This window comes from Homalodisca vitripennis, chromosome 6 (genome assembly GCF_021130785.1).
Source record: "Homalodisca vitripennis isolate AUS2020 chromosome 6, UT_GWSS_2.1, whole genome shotgun sequence".
Taxonomy (NCBI): Eukaryota; Metazoa; Arthropoda; class Insecta; order Hemiptera; family Cicadellidae; genus Homalodisca; species Homalodisca vitripennis.
Genome location: NC_060212.1, coordinates 116,869,262 through 116,888,598, shown reverse-complemented (window position 1 = coordinate 116,888,598; position 19,337 = coordinate 116,869,262). Strand labels below are relative to the sequence as shown.

At 34.4% G+C, this 19,337-nt stretch overlaps 1 protein-coding gene across 8 annotated transcripts in view; it reads left to right on the top strand.

Annotated features, from left to right (window-relative positions):
- The window catches only part of LOC124364788 (serologically defined colon cancer antigen 8 homolog), a 53,554-nt gene that overhangs the window by 21,351 nt on the left and 12,866 nt on the right, over positions 1-19,337 (top strand). For 6 of the 8 annotated variants that reach the window (XR_006922656.1, XR_006922655.1, XM_046820535.1 and 3 more), the window contains exons 5-9: positions 3,564-3,802; positions 3,899-4,037; positions 5,098-5,380; positions 5,696-5,967; positions 10,727-10,835. Coding sequence is in view for 5 of the 8 variants with exons in the window: in XM_046820535.1 (XP_046676491.1) it covers positions 3,564-3,802; positions 3,899-4,037; positions 5,098-5,380; positions 5,696-5,967; positions 10,727-10,835 (1,042 nt within the window). In the remaining 3 variants the exon portion in view is untranslated. Of the gene's footprint in view, positions 1-3,563; positions 3,803-3,898; positions 4,038-5,097; positions 5,381-5,695; positions 5,968-10,726; positions 10,921-19,337 lie in introns of all 8 variants that reach the window. The other 2 variants (XR_006922657.1, XM_046820536.1) reach the window with 2 other exon arrangements.

Sequence of the window (19,337 nt, the reverse complement as noted above, 5' to 3'; positions counted from 1 at the left end):
TCAGCTATAGACACCCAACATCCTCAAGAATTAAAAAAGTATATATCAAATGTACCTTTGAATTGGCATTATTAATATGGATAAATTAAACCTAGACACAAAAACCACTTTACTGGAGGATGAAATGGTATCATTCAGCATGAAATACTGCCTGTACCTGCAACTTGATTGACAACAGGATTGGCCACTTCCATAGATTGTGTTTTCTCAAACATCCAACAAGCTGACTTAAGTATTAAAATAATACAGACTGGAATATCTGACCACACAGCACAATTGTGCATAATTATGCAAGTTAATATTTAATTTAAAAAAAACTAAAAGTAAACAAATTCTTATGAAAATAAAGCTAACTTAAGACAACTTGGTTTTATGACTATGAAGCCAAGACCCTCTCAAAGATGAGACTTTAAGACTTAGAGCAAGTTTGAACTGACAGGAAATAAAAAAGACAAAGATGATATGGTACTGTAAAAAAGAACTACAGGGTGTGGTAGATAAGTAATGAGACTGGCCGCCGCGCGGCGCCCCAGTCGCTCGCAGTGCGGTCTCCACTGCAGGTCACGTGGTGGGGGATCTGAGCTAATAGTAGAACCGGTTCGCAATCGCGTCGTAGCTATGGTGCAGTGAGGGTCGAGCTTCGAGTATTACGTTGTTTGTGTGCCCGTGACACTTGTGAAAACGCTGAAGATGGATCGCTCGATAGAACAGCGGTATGCAATCAAATGTTGCTTTCGCTTGGGCAAAACTGCTTCGGAAACTTTTGCTATGATTACGGAGGCCTACAAAGAGCACGCCCTATCAAGAGCTCAAGTGTTCCGGTGGTTTAATGAATTTAAAAACGGGAGGGAATCCGTTGAAGACATGGAACGATCTGAATGCCCTTCAACGAGTCGTGTGGATGAAACGGTGGCTAAAGTGAAAAAACTCCTGGACTCCGACCGTCGTTTAAGTCTCAAAATGATAGCCGATGAGGTCTGCGTGAATAAATTTACGGTTCACAAAATTGTTACGCAAGATTTGATGATGAGGAAAGTTTGCGCAAAATTGGTTCCCCGCTGGCGCTGGCTTCTCCACCACGACAACGCTCCGGCGCACACAGCGTTCCTCGTGACCTCCTATTTGACCCGAATTGGAGTTGAAGTTTTGCCACTGCCACCATACAGCCCTGACATGAGTCCTCCTGATTTCTTCATATTTCGGAAGGTAAAAAGATGCCTGAAGGTTCATCGTTTCGACGATATTCCGAACATCCAACGTGCTGTCACGAAGGCACTAACTGGGATAACTTCAACGGAGTACAGTGGGGCCTATGATGCTTGGAAAACGCGCTGGTAACGTTGTGTCGACGCCCAAGGCGAGTAATTTGAAGAATTTTAACGTTTTTTACAAATCGGATCAATAAATTTGTTTTTCTAGACTGAGTCTCATTACATATCTACCACACCCTGTATGACCTAAAGCTGAGAAAATTGGAATAAATCTCAACAGCAAAATTCATTGAGAATTGAGATGACAAATCAAAAGCTATATGGTTGGTCATAACTTCTGAAAGAAAGGGAAGTCAAGAAAAGAGACCTGATATAACCCTAACAGTAGACAAGGAAACCATAAAATATGCAATGAAAGTTACAGAATATTTTGATATCTACTTCACAGGAATAGCGGAGACAACACTAAAACAAAGCCATGATTTAGACGGATGGCACAAGCCCTCCTACAAACATCACACCCTGATCTAAACTTAATGACCACTGTAGGCAGAAGTAAAAAATACCATACACTCTCAAATCAAAGAATTCTGGCAGTATCTATGCACTCAAGTTAGTTAAACACTATGCAGATGAGGTGATTGAACATGGTTAACGTAATCAATAAATCATTCTGGACTGGCAAATTTCCATTAGAGTTGGAGATCATTAAAATGTAGCCTAAATATAAAAAATGCTCAATTACAGAGATAAAGATATATAGACCAATCTCCACTTATCTCCACAAACTCAAAACAATAGGAAAAGTAGCACTAACTAGATTGATAAACCATATCACACCAAGAAGATGGAACATCTTGGTCAGTAGTTGATGTCAAATATTGGACAACAGGTAACCAACGAAAAACTATTGGTCCACCCCACAGTCCATAATTCGGAGTACCTCAGGGTTCTGTCCTGGGACCTGTTCTGTTTATTCTGCTAACAAATATTTCCCAAAATACATCCTAGACTACAAAGTCACCCTGGTTATATATGCAGATTATACAACCTTGTTAATAAAAAAACAGCTCAGCACTCTGCCTACAAGAAGATTCTACTCTAGTCCTGAACAATGTAATACTGTAATTCAATAATGATCTCACAATTAACCTCTCCAAAATAACCCAACTGTACTATAGTGCAAAAAATGCTGAAGCCTAAGCAATACCATCCTATATAATTATATATCCTACTAGAAAATCAAACAAGATTCTTGGGGTTATCAATAGACAAGGACTTTTGCTTATTGTGCTCTTGTTGTCAAATATAAAATATGGCCTATCTGCATGAAGAGGAACTTCAGCAACTAACGTGAACTGAATTCTTGTCATTCAGAGAAAATCAATTAGAGCCCTAGCAGATGTCCAATCACAACAATCATGCCACCAATCATTTAAATCTCTGGGAATAATGACCATAATTATAATTACCTTCTACATTCAGGAGGTTATCCTGTTCGTGGATAAACTGTCTCCTCTTCGAGGAAGAGACATCCACCACTATAGCACTCTGACATGCTGAACGGTATATCCTCCCAAACCACCGAACTACACTGTCTGAAAAGAGACCTTTTTATGCTGGATAAAAATGATGAAACCTCCTCCCAACCAACATACAAAACGTTACTGGAAAAATACTGCAAGAAGAGCTCAAGAGACCTGTGTAGAGAAGTTTATATAAAATCCAAGTGATGAATGAACTGATGATTCCTGATAAACAGCAACACTTCAGGAACAGAAGTTGTACTTTATACATAACAAATTACACCATTTATATTCTTGAGGATTCCAAATAAAGATTTGATTGATTGATTAGATGTTGAATTTTGAGTCTTTGCACTAACCAGCATAGTTTCAAATACTGCTTCGACCAAATTTCTCTTAACACCACTTCTTACCTTGTTTTACTTCAGCCTCATGTTTCCATTTGATAACAACTTATTGTCAATGAGAATAAGCAAAGAAAAAGGCTCCTTATCTACTGTAAAAGGATTGATTGACATTGTATCAGATATTATTATACAAACTGTACATAAGTGTAATGTTTCAGTTATTAACTTTATTTAAAGTTATCTTTCATTAGCTTTTGCTATACAGTTTAGAAATTGTTGGATTATTTGAGTAAACTTTGGTATTACCTAAACATTTTTAAATTTGAACAATTTAGTTTCACTTAAATTATTTTTTAAAATGTTTTTATGTGAAAAATGTACTTTTAAAACTCTGTAGCATCTGTTTAGACTACAGACTGTGTCATATTTAAAAACAAATAATGTTGACTTGGAGATTTCAAGACAGAATACCGTTTCAGGTGGAGTCTCGACCATCAAAGAAGAAACATTTTATTGGACCTAATATAATGTTTGAGTCTCGAATAAGCGAACTGGAAGCCCAGCTGACTCAAACTAAAATGGAGTTGAAGAAAGCAGTTGAGGAGGCAGAGTCTCTGAGAAAGAGAGTAGCAGAGCAAGGCTTGCCTTCTCAAGTTTCCTCTGTACTACCACATGCATCTGACTCGGAGTTGTACAGGCAGATTGATGCTTTGCAGAGGTACAAACCAATAAAATCTCCTTATAAACTTGATAACTTTCATAGCAATTTTGCTTTGAACGTGAGTTCCTTGACAATATCATATTTTGTCCATAGGGAGAGAGAAGAGCTGAATGACATGATAAACAAACTTCACGCCTCCATTGCACAGCTCAGAGAAAAAGAAGCCAATGTCTCGCAAAAACTGAAAAGAAGTTTGGATGCTGTAGATCAGGCACACTTTGAGAAGAATCAAGTAAGTAACTTGTAAAATATATGATTAGTATTTATTACGCATAAAGCAGCTATGGTGGAAAGAGCTGATTCAATGTGAGTGTTGAATTTAGCTCCAGTTCACCTTGACAAGACTTCTGAGGCCTGGTGTCATGTTCGTCTGAAGGGGTCCAAAAATAGTCAGTGACGAAGAACGAATATGCTCACAATGAAATCCCCCCTCACATCGTTTCGATATCAGAGACACCCAGACTACAAAAAATGGTACAACCTATGTGGAGAGGCATTCTCTTTGTCTCATCAGGTGCACAATTGAGTGCACTACGATGTTAACTGACACGGTCCCAAAGCACAATGGAGCAACCGAGTCTTCTAAACAGATTTCAGCAATCAAGTCTGCAACAGCAACAGATTTCAGATGCTTCACGTAAGAGGAACATGAACTGGAGCTAAATTCAACACTCACATAGTATTTTTGTTGAAATTAACTATTTTTAAAGTATTCGTTTTCATCACCAAGAGCAAAAGTAGTTGTTTTCGTTGTGCAATCTACTAACTGAGTGAAGGCGAGGTCGGAAATATGATTAAGAGTCTAAATATACTTTCAAACTTTCATTGAATTTTTATCACGGGATAACTCAACATAGTAATACTGTCAAGTTTACATAAAAATAACATCTGTGTTTTTTACATTTATTTCCACTGAAACAATATCAAAGAGGTTAACGGCACAGAAAAAAATCTTGAATAATGTGCTAGCTAATTTTTCAGATCTCTTAGAAGGTAATGAAAAAAAAATCTCTTTATGGACTAACTTAAGTATCCAAAACAGGTGTTATTTGTGCAGTGTGATAAAAAATACATTTTGGTCTGGAAACTAAACCAATAATTTTTTAACATGTGATAATATTACGTTAATATCTCACTGTCTATAGTATAATCACTCTCAATGTCCGTTATTTTCTTAGTTAATATGAAAATAACACCACCAATTGATCCAATGAAAAACAAATTGTCTGTATAAGTGCAATCAAACAGCAATAAATGTTTCATTAATGAACAAGAATTGTGATTGTGTACAGTCTGAAATGGAAGTGAGAAGGTTAAAAAATGAGCTGGAACGAATGAATGAGAAGCAGCGTGAGAGCATGGGGGAACAGAGCCGGCGGCTGGCAGAGGTAGAGCGCAGGTATGCGGCGCAGACGGAGCAACTGAGCGCGGATCTGTCAGCACAGTGGGAGAATGCCACCAAGCTGGGCATGGACCTCGAGAAACAGCGGCGAACAGAAACTGAGCTGCGACGTGAGCTCATGCAGCGCAACACAACTCTCGAGGAGTTGAAGAAAGAGTTGAACACAAAAACCAGTAGGTTCAAATCAAAATTTATCTGAATTGTTTAAATTAAGTCTAAAAAGTAAATAAATTCATGAAGTTATAAAATTAATTAAACTTAATCTTAAATGTAATCGTAATTTTAACAATGAATGAAAATTTATGTCATGCACTGGAGTATTCAATATTAAAAATAATTGAACTATTGGTAATATTTTTTTTTTCTCTCAAAATATGATTACAAAATGACTTTTTTAAATTTGATTTACAGTTTGCATTGAAAGATAACAAGGTAGTTTATGATGAAAGAAATTCATAATTGTTATGACTGGCACTGGCGTACGACAGCTTGCAGAGTAAGAGTTGCGACTGTTTGCCAAGGCGCATTACAGAGCGAGCTGTTGGCTTCAACGGGGGAGCGCGAGGGGCTGCAGGCTGAGGTAGCAGCACTGCGGCTGGCCGTGGAACGAGCCGAACGAGCAGGCAGACAGGACACAGCACGTCTGCAGGCGGAGGTCACCAGCTTGCGGCAGCGACTCGATCGTGCAGACGCAGACCTGCTGCATGCTCGCAAGGAAAACTTGCGCCTGACAGATCAGATTGCTTCACTCGAAAAAGAGGTAGGTGATGATTAACTTTCAAGGAAACTGCTTCTTGATTATAAACACTGATTTAGTGAATTTTAAATCAATTATAAATGAGCATTTATGGAAACATTTAATTCAATATCTAATATCTTATTTGGTAAACCCTCATATATGAGCCGGTGAGAGGAAAAGTGGTCTAAGTCAATTTTTTTTTAAATTTGAGATTATTTGTGTAACATATTGTTTGTAAGTCATTCTATCACATGCAAAAGTGATCCAAGTCAAATCCTGTTTTTTTTCTGATTTAGATGGCAGTGAATAATCATTGGCCAACGGAATAGGTGAAATACTGAAAGCAAAAAGTGGTACAAGTCTGACTTATACCACTTTTCCATGAAGGTGCTTGACTTACTTCACTTTTTCCATGTGGTGTGTCTTGTTATGTGCTTTTGCTTCCTCTGCAGATTAACACAGTGATAGTTTTGAATTTTTGCTCAAAATAGTTTATTTAAACGAAACCAGTATGGAAAGTGAATCTGAAGATTCAACTCCTTCAATTCTATTGGATTCAGGATCAGAATACATTCCATCTGATGCTGAAAGTACAGGTAACTATGCTTTCTAATCTATCTCTAACCTCACTTTTTATAACCTCAATAGGCAATTGGCTACTAATTGTATTTTGAATATTACTTGGCCTGTAATATTATTGTACTTTAAAGAGATTATTTATAGTGGATTGAGAATTCCAATTGTCTAGCAAAGTTAGAAAATTAACCTTAGCTTGGGCCTATCACTAAGTTAGTGGGCTGTTGTTTACACAAGCAGAGATTAGGCCATGCCTATGCCTATCTCTGCATATGAGATAGGCCCATGATTTTTGGGCGGATGCCTATAGGCCATACAATATTAGGATATAATTACCATCCAATTATACTGCCAAAATCCTAATTTGAGTTTATTTTTTTTAGATCATGAAAACGCCAGGCGCAGCGATACCACAGAACATCTCTTCTGTCAGTGAAAATTCAGGTGCGGATATTTCATAATTATTTTTTATTATCTCTTCTTATCATTAATCAACATAAAAAACTGTTATATTGCAGATTGTGCTGTAGTATTGGTAATAATAAAAAGATAAGGTTTAAAATACTCAAATAGCCAATACAATGTTTTACATTTTGAGTTGTCCGTAGATGTCAGCCTACTGGCGAAAGGCCTCACAAATTTTAAACATTGTATTGGTTATTTGAGTAGCCTATTTAAAATCTTATCTTTAGAAAAAACTGTTTATCCCAAAGTGTGTAGCTATTCCAAAGCTATGAGATAAAGTACGTGACAAACCACCTTATAATAGCTCGAAAACTAACATATTTTGTTTCTTTTAGTTGAAATACTATTGTTGGCCTACAAAGAATTTGTTTTGTTACAGAACACAATATCGCAGTTGTTGCTGATGCCAAAACAAGAAAACGTAAAAGGAATATTAACAAAAAAACAGAGCGGAAAAATGAAACGTGCTTATGGGAAGGAGTATTTCACAGCAAAAGGCAAAAAGGTGGCGCAAAAAATATATTCGTAAATGAACCATGTCAGCCTTCTTGCAGAAATAAATGCAATGAATTGGTAGCCGAAGAAGAAAGGAAGATTTTATTCCAGAAGTTTTACGATATGGCCAGTTTTCAAGCACAAAATGCTTATATTTTGTGGACTTTGCCAGCAGTCAAAACAACCGATTACTCATCGAATAAGAGAGATGGCTCTAGAGGAATAAAAAATCGAACAGTAAGGTACCACTTACAATTACCTACCAAACGTTAAAGTGTGCAAGCAGTATTTTTTAGGTACATTTCAAATCTCAAACGGAAGGAACGAGCTTTCTAGAGCCCTCAAAAAGGTTACAGATGGAAAAGAGCCCGGGTAGCGATTTAAGGGGGAAGCAGGTTTCTGTTAACAAAACCGATGAAGGTAGACTGAAAATACTCAGAGATCATATTTCTTCATTTCCCTCGTATGAATCACATTATACAAGAAGTCACAATCCGAACCGCAAAGTATTTACCAGAATCTCTTAACATTAGAGTGATGTACAATCTGTACAAGAATCATTGCTATACTTTGAAACACACAACCTCTATCAGAGTCAATGTACAGAAAAGTGTTCAATTTTGAATTCAATTTGCACTTTCATCAGCCTCACAAGGATACGTGTGTGAAATGTGACACGTTCAAAATGAAACTAGCCATAGCTGAAGATTGAAGAAGAAAAGAGAAATATTGAAACGTATGAAGGAAATACCATTTGAGAAAAGCAGACCTTGCAAGGGAGAAACTAGACGCAGCGAAAGAAGAATCCAAGAACAATTCCAACGTTTATTCATTTACGTTTGATCTTCAGAAGGCGTTAGCTTTTCCAAATTTGACATGTTCAATTGCATACTACAAAAGAAACATGTATGTGTACAATCTGGGCTGTCATCAGCTAGCAGATAGTTCAGCTTTCATGTATGTTTGGAATGAAGTTGAAGGTTCCCGAGGATCTCAAGAGGTTGCTTCTTGTATTACAGAGCACTTAAGTCACAATGTTTCCAATGATGTTAGTCATGTAATAATGTTTCAGTGATAGCTGTGGCGGGCAAAACCGCAACATCAAGCTTGCTCTCACCATGATGCAGTTTATTCAACAAGAGAATTGTAAAATTCAGACAGTAGATCATAAATTTATGGTCAGCGGACACTCATTTCTGCTAATGACCGCAGATTTTGGCATTATAGAAAAGTATTCTAAAGGAAAAACAATGTACTCTCCTCGTGATTGGTACGATACCATAAACAAAGTCAAAGAAGAAGAAGCCCTTTGTGGTTAAAATCATGAACCGAGAAGACTTTTAATTCCACTCAGGCGCTCGAAAGATCAATTACTAGAAGAAAAACCAATGTAGATAAAACACAAAGTATCTTGGTTTAGTATCCAATGGTTGAGGTATGTTAGGGACCAACCCTTCAAGATCTTTTACAAGGAGACACTGAATGATGACATTCCCCTTTGATTGTCTTGACATCACCCAGCAAAAAAAAGGAAGGCGAATGGTATCCCTCGCAAGTATCACAACTGAAGCTCTGTACTCGTCACCTCGTTCCGGTTACAGCAGCGAAGAAGAAGGACATGATGGATCTCCTAGCCTTCATTCCTCCCATCCCACCATAGTTTCTACACAGACCTGACAGTTGGAAATCAGCCTGAAGGAATTGACGACACCCCCATCATCGATCGTTGCAGTGAATCAGAATCCGATGATGAAAAGGACTAAAGGATAGGCTAACTTATCATTGTTCAATGTTTTTGTAGCTAACTAATGGCAAAATAAATGAGTTCTTTCAGTTTCTTACATTGTCAAAACAATTATTTACCCGAAATATGTTTTGGAAAAGTGGTACAAGTCAATTTTGAAAAAAACTGCAAATTGTTACTAATCGATTGCATTCATTAAGTACATATTTTGATATATGAAATGATAAATCAGGATATGAGTAAACCAATTTTGTCATAGAGTAAAAAGCTATTATGATGAATAGATTTATAGTACTCCTTTTAGTAAACCCTTCAGAATCTCAAAACTATAAAAAAGTGACTTGTACCACTTTTCCTCTCACTGGCTCATATGGTGTCCCGCAAGGATCAATTCTTGGACTTTTCTTTTTCATTGTACGTAACTAGGATTCTGAATTTGTTCATAGAGAACAACTGAGTTTTCATAATGTTCTTGTAACTTCGTTGATTAATTTGACAAAACTGTCAAAATCATATCATAAACTTATATATCTACAGTGGACTGACAGATTTAAAAAAAATTACAGATATATGTAGTTGCATTTTCAATAAGCAATATGTCAGACAATCAAGCATGTGTGTTACACAACATGTGCTAAGCTCAAGATTTTAATGATTTGATTTCTATATAAAATCTAAAATTAAATCTATAATTGGTTTGTTGTTTTATCATATCAGTGTCCTGTTAATAATTTACACATCACCAGATTGTTCAGTATTAATAATTAGATTTTACAGTATTAATATAGTAAGGTGTCGAAGCCGAATCTCGAATCCATTGAATTTTCAACAAATATTCACATTTGAGAATAAAATAATGAGATTCGATAATGGAATCTGTAGAGATCTGCCATATCATTAATTATCAGCAGTCAAAACTTACTGATAACTAACGTTTTTGTTGTGATTTACGGTTTAAACACCGTAAATAGATAACCTAATTGACAAATTATTGTATTTTTGTAAATAATATTGTTCTTGCAGTTAGTATGTTCTATATTTACGAACGGTATGACGCAAATTACTGATCACGAAAACGTGATTTTGTTGTACCTTGTCAATGTGAGTTTTATGTGAGTCCTAGTGTTTTGTGTTAGAAAACACGTAAGTAAACACCGAATTTAAAAAATCATCATACTTTTGTAACTAACATTTTGCTAGTAGTAAGTATTTTCTATATTATTTATGATCGAGGATTGCCACGAGTTTTCTGAGGCTATTCGTGGACGACCGCTAATCAGCATTACTCAAATTACCGACTGCAAAAACGTGATTTTGTTGTATTCTGGGCTTGAGAAATCGTTGATAGGTAACTTAATTTACAAATTGTAGTTTTTCAAATATATTTTTTGTAGTTCTGTATTCATGCACACACATCTCTGCGAATATCACCAAGTTAGTCCTACCTATGTTATCATGAGTTAACCAAAGGTTTATAAGTTATATATTGTGTGGTTTCAGCTCCATCTGGCTAAATTAACACACGAGGGTGGAGAAAATCAAATTTTAAAAGATTCCAAAAGAGAAAAAGAGTTAACTTCAATGATACTTGATATGGATGCCAAACACGGTAAGTTGCTGAATGATTGGTCTGCATGATGCACCATGTGCATGACTACAAGAGAGCAATGCCTTCATGCTGTGCTGTCCTCAAGGTAATCGGTGTTAGTATCTCTGTACATATCCATAGAAGTAGTTTGCTTCTTGGTTCTTTTGTTTGTACATATCGTTATTCTGTTTATGATAGCGTTTATTATTTTACAAAAGACCTTACATATTTTGTTTATTTAACTACAAGTATCACGTTTTATATAACAAATTGTATCATTTAACATCTCTCAGTTACTCACCTCAGAAATAAATATTATTTTGTAAGCCTATTAGGGAAAGAATAAGGAAAGTCTAATCGATACTTTATATTATTAATTGCTTTTTTAATCATAAAAGTTAAGAAGATTTTGAAAAAGTTTAACTTATAATAAATAAAATAAATTGGTCATTAATTAGTCAAGCAGGATTGCAAGTAGTTTTATTTTTGTACGTTTGGAAGAATGGTTCAATAATGCTTTGAAATCACTTAAGTAATTACAAAATTTGAATGAAATCACAGCTTAAAAATATTTTAAGTAGAACTTTAAATTAATAAATTTCAACTTACTGTTTTGTTTGTTAGATAATTACAAATAACTCACACTTATTTTTTACTAACTCAAAGCATGTTTTGATATCATGTTTTTTTCCAGTAAACTAATACTGTTTTTGTGTACAAAATCTAACAAATATTATTTATAGCTCAGTTCAGGTACCAAGCTGTATAACCTGTAATAATGATCAAAGCTCATTTTATGTGTCACCTTTAAAATAATACAGCTAAAGGTGGTTGGTTACACCTGAAAATAGAATGGGAAAGTTCCAATTCATGATACTGAAGATTCCATTCCTGGTAGTGTCAGTGTTAACAAATCGTTTGCTTTTTTATTTGATAGCAATACCAATGTTTTACGATTTTTATCAAAGTACTTATGGATGGATTTGTCCTCTGTTTACATTAGTATTGAAGAAGACGTATTATTTTTAAATTGGTTCCTTATTCCGCCGTCATATAATCAAACAAATTGTTGTAACTAACTCCGAAGTTGGTTAAAAAAAGTAATAAATAGAATATTTAATTGTAATAATTAGAATTTAAAGACTAAGACATACATTTTTCTAATATTTATTATCTCAGTTTGTAATAAAAACCTATCAAGTGCAGCACTTCATCATAATGATAAATACTGTAATTAATTACTAACCAAAAGGAAGAAAAACATTTGGTTTATATTATTTATTCATATTATTTTTAAATATTTATTAATTTAAATTTACTCATTTTTCTAGTTTATTGCAGTTGTAAAAATTATTTGTCCTATTTTTTGGCTTGTGGAGTAACAAAAAAACAACAACAACAACAACAACAAAAAAATATATATATATATATATACAGGGTGATTCAAAACTAAACGGCAATCTCTCGAGAGCTTATTCTATAGCTAAAAACAAGTAAAAAAGTTCATATAACCATATGCTTGGAAACGCTTCGTTAGCGAGTTACGCCTAGCGAAAGATTTCGCCCGGATTTCAGAACCCTTGGTGAAGTCAGGCCGTATAAAAATGGTAAAGGTAGTTACAAAGATACAAATACGATTGTTTTTTATGTTTTTATATCTGAAAAATTTATTAAAATTCGTCCCAGAGCTGTAAATGCAATACTTTTAGAGATATCTTACGTAAAACACAAGAATTGGTGCAAAGAAATAACACATTTTTGTGTTTAACGTAAGATTACTTCCATAAATGTTAAATAAAGGTCATTTTTTTCTTAAACAGATTTGTAGAACATTTAATTCTGAAAAGATTCATGTGAATTACTTAGGAAAAAAATTAATAATAGGTATTGAAATTTAGCTTTATTTAAAAATAAAACAGACACACAAAAATGCATATTCTTATCTGCATAAAATATTAACTAATGTTTAGGTTGTGAGTAACAGCTGATCATTTATTCAACACTTTTTATCGTCATATTTTCTTTGCAAAGGTTGGCAATATCAGCTGATCAACAATTAAGTTCATGAAGTAATATTTGAATAACCTTTATGGAGGTTTTTGTATTGTGGCGTGTGAAGATTGTATTTTGTGAGATCCTGTGATTATTTGGAAATATTTTATACAAGTGTATAAAATATTTTATTAAATATTTATTTTTAAAATATTTTATTAAATATTTATTTTTAAAATATTTTATTAAATATTTGTATAAAAGTGCATGTAATTATCTTAGTAAATAATGGCAGATAATGTAAATGGTATGTATTCGTTTGAAGAGTATACGGACATGATACTGATTTACGGCAAAGTTAACAAGAATGGTTTAGCTGCAGTTCAGGAATATCGTGATACTTTTCCACATCGAAGAACACCTGATCGCAAAACATTTGAAGCTGTGGAGAGACGACTTAGAGAAACTGGTAGCTTTAAACCGAAGCGAATAGATACTGGTCGTCAACGTAGCGCAAGGAACTATAATAATGAACAAGCAATAATAAATACTGTAGAATTATCACCAACCACAAGCACCAGACGATTATCACGTCAGTTAAATATTTGCCAGTCAAGCGTATGGCGGACACTTCATGAAGCACAGTTGTACCCATTCCATATAACACGTGTTCAAGACTTATTACCGCAAGATCTTAATAAACGGAAGATGTTCTGCCGCTGGTTAAGAAGAAATTGTTTACGACATCAGTATTTTCTTCGGCGTATTCTCGTTACTGATAAATCCTGTTTTACTAGAAATGGAATTGTAAATTTTCGTAATACCCATACTTGGGCGTACGACAACCCACATGAAACTGCGACGAGGCATTTTCAACATACATTTTAAGTCAATGTATGGCTTGGTGTTCTGGGTGATAATTTGATTGGTCCATTTTTCCTCCCTAATCGACATAATGGTGCTCCAACCATGCATTTAAGTGCGCTACTGCGTACTTAAATTTTTTAAGAACAAACCTGCCTACCCTCTTGGAAGATATTCCTGTTCAAAACAGAATAAATGCATGGTTTATGCACGACGGAGCACCTCCACATTTTTCTAATGATGTGAAAAACTATTTAAATGATACATACGGTAGACAATGGATTGGTCGAAATGGACCAGTAAAATGGCCACCACGTTCTCCTGACCTCACGCCAGCAGACTTTTTCTTATAGGGTTGGATGAAGTCAATTGTTTATTCAAAACGGATTAACACCATAGAGGAGTTACGTAATCGCATTACAGAGGCGGCAGAAACTATCAAGAATGCTCCAAACGTTATGAAACGCGCTAGAAAAGAGTGGATTCGTCGTGCGAAAACGTGCATTGTTAACAACGGAGGACACTTTGAGCAACTATTATAGGTGATTATTACAGTTTTATAAAGGTAAATACATTTTATGTTAATGTTCAGTCTAGAATAAATGATCAGCTGTTACTCACAACCTAAACATTAGTTAATATTTTATGCAGATAAGAATATGCATTTTTGTGCGTCTGTTTTATTTTTAAATAAAGCTAAATTTCAATACCTATTATTAATTTTTTTCCTAAGTAATTCACATGAATCTTTTCAGAATTAAATGTTCTACAAATCTGTTTAAGAAAAAAATGACCTTTATTTAACATTTATGGAAGTAATCTTACGTTAAACACAAAAATGTGTTATTTCTTTGCACCAATTCTTGTGTTTTACGTAAGATATCTCTAAAAGTATTGCATTTACAGCTCTGGGACGAATTTTAATAAATTTGTCAGATATAAAAACATAAAAAACAATCGTATTTGTATCTTTGTAATTACCTTTACCATTTTTATACGGCCTGACTTCACCAAGGGTTCTGAAATCCGGGCGAAATCTTTCGCTAGGCGTAACTCGCTAACGAAGCGTTTCCGGGCATATGGTTATATGAACTTTTTTACTTGTTTTTAGCTATAGAATAAGCTCCCGAGAGATTGCCATTTAGTTTTGAATCACCCTGTATATATATATATATATATATATATATATTGCATTAAAAATATAATCAAAAACAATTATCTGAAGTAGCCTTTACTCAAAAAATAAAACATCCAGATTGCATTGTTAAAATTAATAGCTTGTAAACATAAGTTAGAGAATACCAAATAAATATTTAATATTTATAACTATAAACGATATAACTCAGACCACTTAACTCAAGAAAGTTCCTAAATCAATGTATTCTACTAATCAAAAATTTTGAATCATAAAAACAGTTTTTATTCCCTATGTAACAATTACAGTGCATTTTATTTTTATATATGTACCAATAAATGGTTAAAATATGAGCCATTTTCATTAATTACCAAAGGACTGACTATTTCCTAAATTAACAGCATTTAAAAATAATTATAAACAGAAATCAATTAAAATATCACAGGATTCATGAACAAATCAATCTAACGTGACATGGTAAGAACAAATTATATTTCTTTGTTGTTAGAAACAATTACTTTTGTATACAATGCATCAAAATATTGACATAATGACATAAAGAGTGTACCATACATCAGACACCAATGATAAGCACTCACGCACTCACACATTCAGTCATAGGTGCTCCCCCTGCTCCAGACCTGGTTTTTCACTCTCCCAGTTGTAAGACAAAAATTCCCTTACCGAGTAAAAAGCTTTTGACGCCAATTGATGTCTCAATCGAGCTTCCAACACCAGAGGTGGAGCTCTTTTCATCTCATTGGGAAGACTGTTTTTTTTTTTTTTTTTTCCCCTTGGGGCGGCCTACTGCCATGCACTTAAGCCTCAAGGGCCTTTTGCGCACCCCGGAAACACCACGAGGCCTACCAGTCTACAACTTCAGCAGTTCAACAAACCGCCGAAAACAACCTATCAGGTCCTCCTGGGAAAACTCACCACCCCTGTTCAAGCTACCAAAGATGGCATACCGCTCTCTTGCTATTGCAGGGCAATCAAAGAGCAGGTGCTCAGCAGTCTCCTCCTGCTCATTACACCTTCCACAAAGCGGATCATCCTGAAGGATGCCAACTCTGTGTAGATGCTTCTTCAGGTGACCATGCCCCGTAATGAGACCAATGACCTTAGAAGACATTGATCTGTTTAATGAGAGAAGGTCCGAAGCCACCTTGGAGGAAGGTGACTGTAATACCATTCTACTCACTCTCAAACCCGGATGCAACCTCCACCTTCTCCCATGCTCCGTGCGAATCCATTTCGAGACAACCCTAGAGGATTCACACCTTGGAACACCGCAGAACGGTTGAGGGCCCGTCATCATAATTGTTGCTGAGCCCTGGTTGGCCAGGGCATCAGCTCTTTCGTTCCCAGGAATCCCCTCATGACCAGGAACCCAACAAACGGTTACATTGTTGATTCTGGCAAGAGAGGAAATGGTCTGATAGCAATCCCAAACCAGTTTGGATTTGATTGCGCAAGAATCCAGCGCCATCAGCGCTGCCTGACTGTCCGTGAAAATGTTAATCGTCTTGCCCCTATATCGCAGACGAAGATTCTCACGAGCACATTCCATAATGGCTGCGACCTCCGCTTGAAAGACTGTCGGATACGGACCCATAGGAACCACCAGCTCCCTACATGGTCTCACTCCCAGAATTCCAGCGCCTGTGCCGCTTTTTGTTTTGGAGCCGTCTGTGTACCATTCGAGCTCCGCTGGTGGAGGGAAGACTGTTAACAACCACTGCACCTGTTTGAGGAAGCAGAGGTTCATCAACCACAGTGCGGTGTTGGCCCGTTATGTCTTTGCTGCTGCCTCTCATATAGTAGTTTTCTGCTTTGTATGCTTGATGGAAGTCACCAGGTTTTAATATAAAAGACATTTTTTTACTCTTCCACAGTTTTACTCTATTGAAAAGCGCTTTTGCCGGTTAAGGCATCAACAGTTATTGTTTACAGAAAAACATATGTAAAAAATGGAAAAAAACATATGATAAAATAGTTAGAATAAAATTTAAAACTAATTTTAAAGATCAAAAACTAATAAATTATAAAAGTATTAGGTAGAAAAATAAGGTTTGCAATTCATAATTTTTGAATGGATTTCTTCTTTTACTAATGTTAGAAAAATGTCACTGAAATTTACGGAAGGTTGGGAAATACATTTATCTTTCAAAACCGTCACACGTGCACTTTCAATTTTGTTTCTTTTAGTCCAGAAAGATTCTTTAAAAACAACACTTGATGATTCAAAATTTATATGTTTATTTTACATTATAGCATGTTGTGTTTTTAAGTCACAAAATAATCAAAGAAGCTACTTAACGAAATTAAAGCGAAAAACAAACAACAGTAAACCAAGAATGTAATATAACATTGACTGTGGATGCAAAAAGACATATCGGCCAAACATCAAGACCTGTAGAAACAAGGCTAAGAGAATATATTTACTATTATAAAAAAGAAAACATTGAAAAATCTACATTAGTTGGACTATGACAGTTTTGAAAGAAAAATGTATTGCCCAACCTTCCATAAATTTCAGTGACATTTTTCTACCATTAGTAAAAGAAGAAATCCATTCAAAAATTAAGAATTGAAAACCATAAATGAATGAATGAAAAATTATTTTTCTACATAATACTTTTATAATTTATTAGTTTTTGGTCTTTACAATTAGTTTTAAATTTTATTCTAACTATTTTATCATATGTTTTTTTCTATTTTTTACATATGTTTTTCTGTAAACAATAACTGATGATGCCTTAACCGGCAAAAGTGCTTTTAAATAAATTAAAATTGTGGAAGAATAAAAATTGTCTTTTATGCTAAAAATCTCATATAGTAGGTCCAAGCACTTGTTTAAGGAGAACATGGTCATTTCCAAAAGGTAGAGACACAGGAGCGCCAACAGTCTTAACTCGATGGAAGCTGTTTTACATGACTGTTTAGCCATTATTCTAACTGCGGTTTGTTCTCGAATTTAAATAATTTTATAAAATTTGTGTTTGAATAACGTCACTATAAGGTAATACTGTAGGTAAGGTGACACCATAATAAAATAAGTAATTGGGAGGACTTTGTATAGAATTTCGCTAGTTTCCTTAGAACAAAGATGACCGAAGACATGTTTCGTACAAACACAGATAGTTCCATAATACATTTTATATAAAAACGTAAAATTGTACTACCACTAGAAGAAAAATGGCATTTTTTACACCAATTTCTTCAGTAGGGTTTCAATAAAAAATAATTTATAGAATAATGGACTAATACAATATAGTTGTAACATAAAATCTGTGTAGACTGAAGCAGATCAATAAACACACTATGAAACAACGTTCAGAAATGAATATCTTAGTCAGCTTTATTAGACAAATAAAATCAATGACTTATCTGATGAAAGAGCTTTATTAAAGTTTTTATTGAAACAAAGTTAATTGAAAACAAAAAAACACAGTCACTCTATACTTTATATTATTATTAATACTAATGGTATTTTTTTGTTTTGTTTTGTTACTATAATCATACAATGAAAATCGATTTTACACAGGCTACTACATTTTGCCTTACAAAAAAATACTATGTAAAGCATCTGTCTGTATATGTCGCAAATTTTTGTTAGAACACTGAAATTTCTATCATTATTTCCAGTCCTTTATGCTTCTTCTCCACTGTCAAGTTTTTCGAAGTTTATGTAGTTAATATTTTTTTTAATGCAGTAAGCATATATGATGTATGCATTTTCAGGAACACCACAATAAAATTGAAGATCTTATAGCACCTCTGCAAACATTTTGGTCAAGTACACAGTTAAATTATTTTACAACAGTAAGATGGAGGCAGGAAACAGCACTCACGTGGATATGGCCTTCATTGTAACATTGTAATAAACACTCTGCGACTTACATTGTATCAGTGCTTCGCTTTGCAAGCCCAGGCATTGCTCACACAGATCATAATACATACACGACAATCGTTGCATGGTTCAGTTCGCACAGTATTGTTATCTCGCATCCACTTCTAACAATGTTTCTCAGCTAAGAAGCAATAATACTGTACTAATAATAGTATTTGGAGGTATTGAAAATCATAATTAATTAATGTATTGAAATGAATAAGCAAATACCTGTAGTGTCATTTTGGATAACCATTCAACAATATATTTAGTTTATTTTTTAGATGTGATAATAAAGAAACAACTGTATGTAAATACAAATATTAATTTTCTTATATTAAAAAAATCTAATAATAATAATAAAGTTGTGATAAATCTATAATTTGACTTTATTTGTTCAGTAACTAGAACAGCTATATTATTTGGAATCATTCTTTGTAAACTTATAGAGTAATTATGAAAAATTAATTAAAATTTATTACTGGTAGCAGGAAGCAATCAGTAATTTTGTATAAAATTTAAAATGGGAATTGATCATCCTAACTTTCAACATTATTTTTAATTCCTTAAGATTTTTACATTTTCATAGATAGATCAAATTCATATATACACTTCTTGTGTTCATAAGAGAATTAGATTG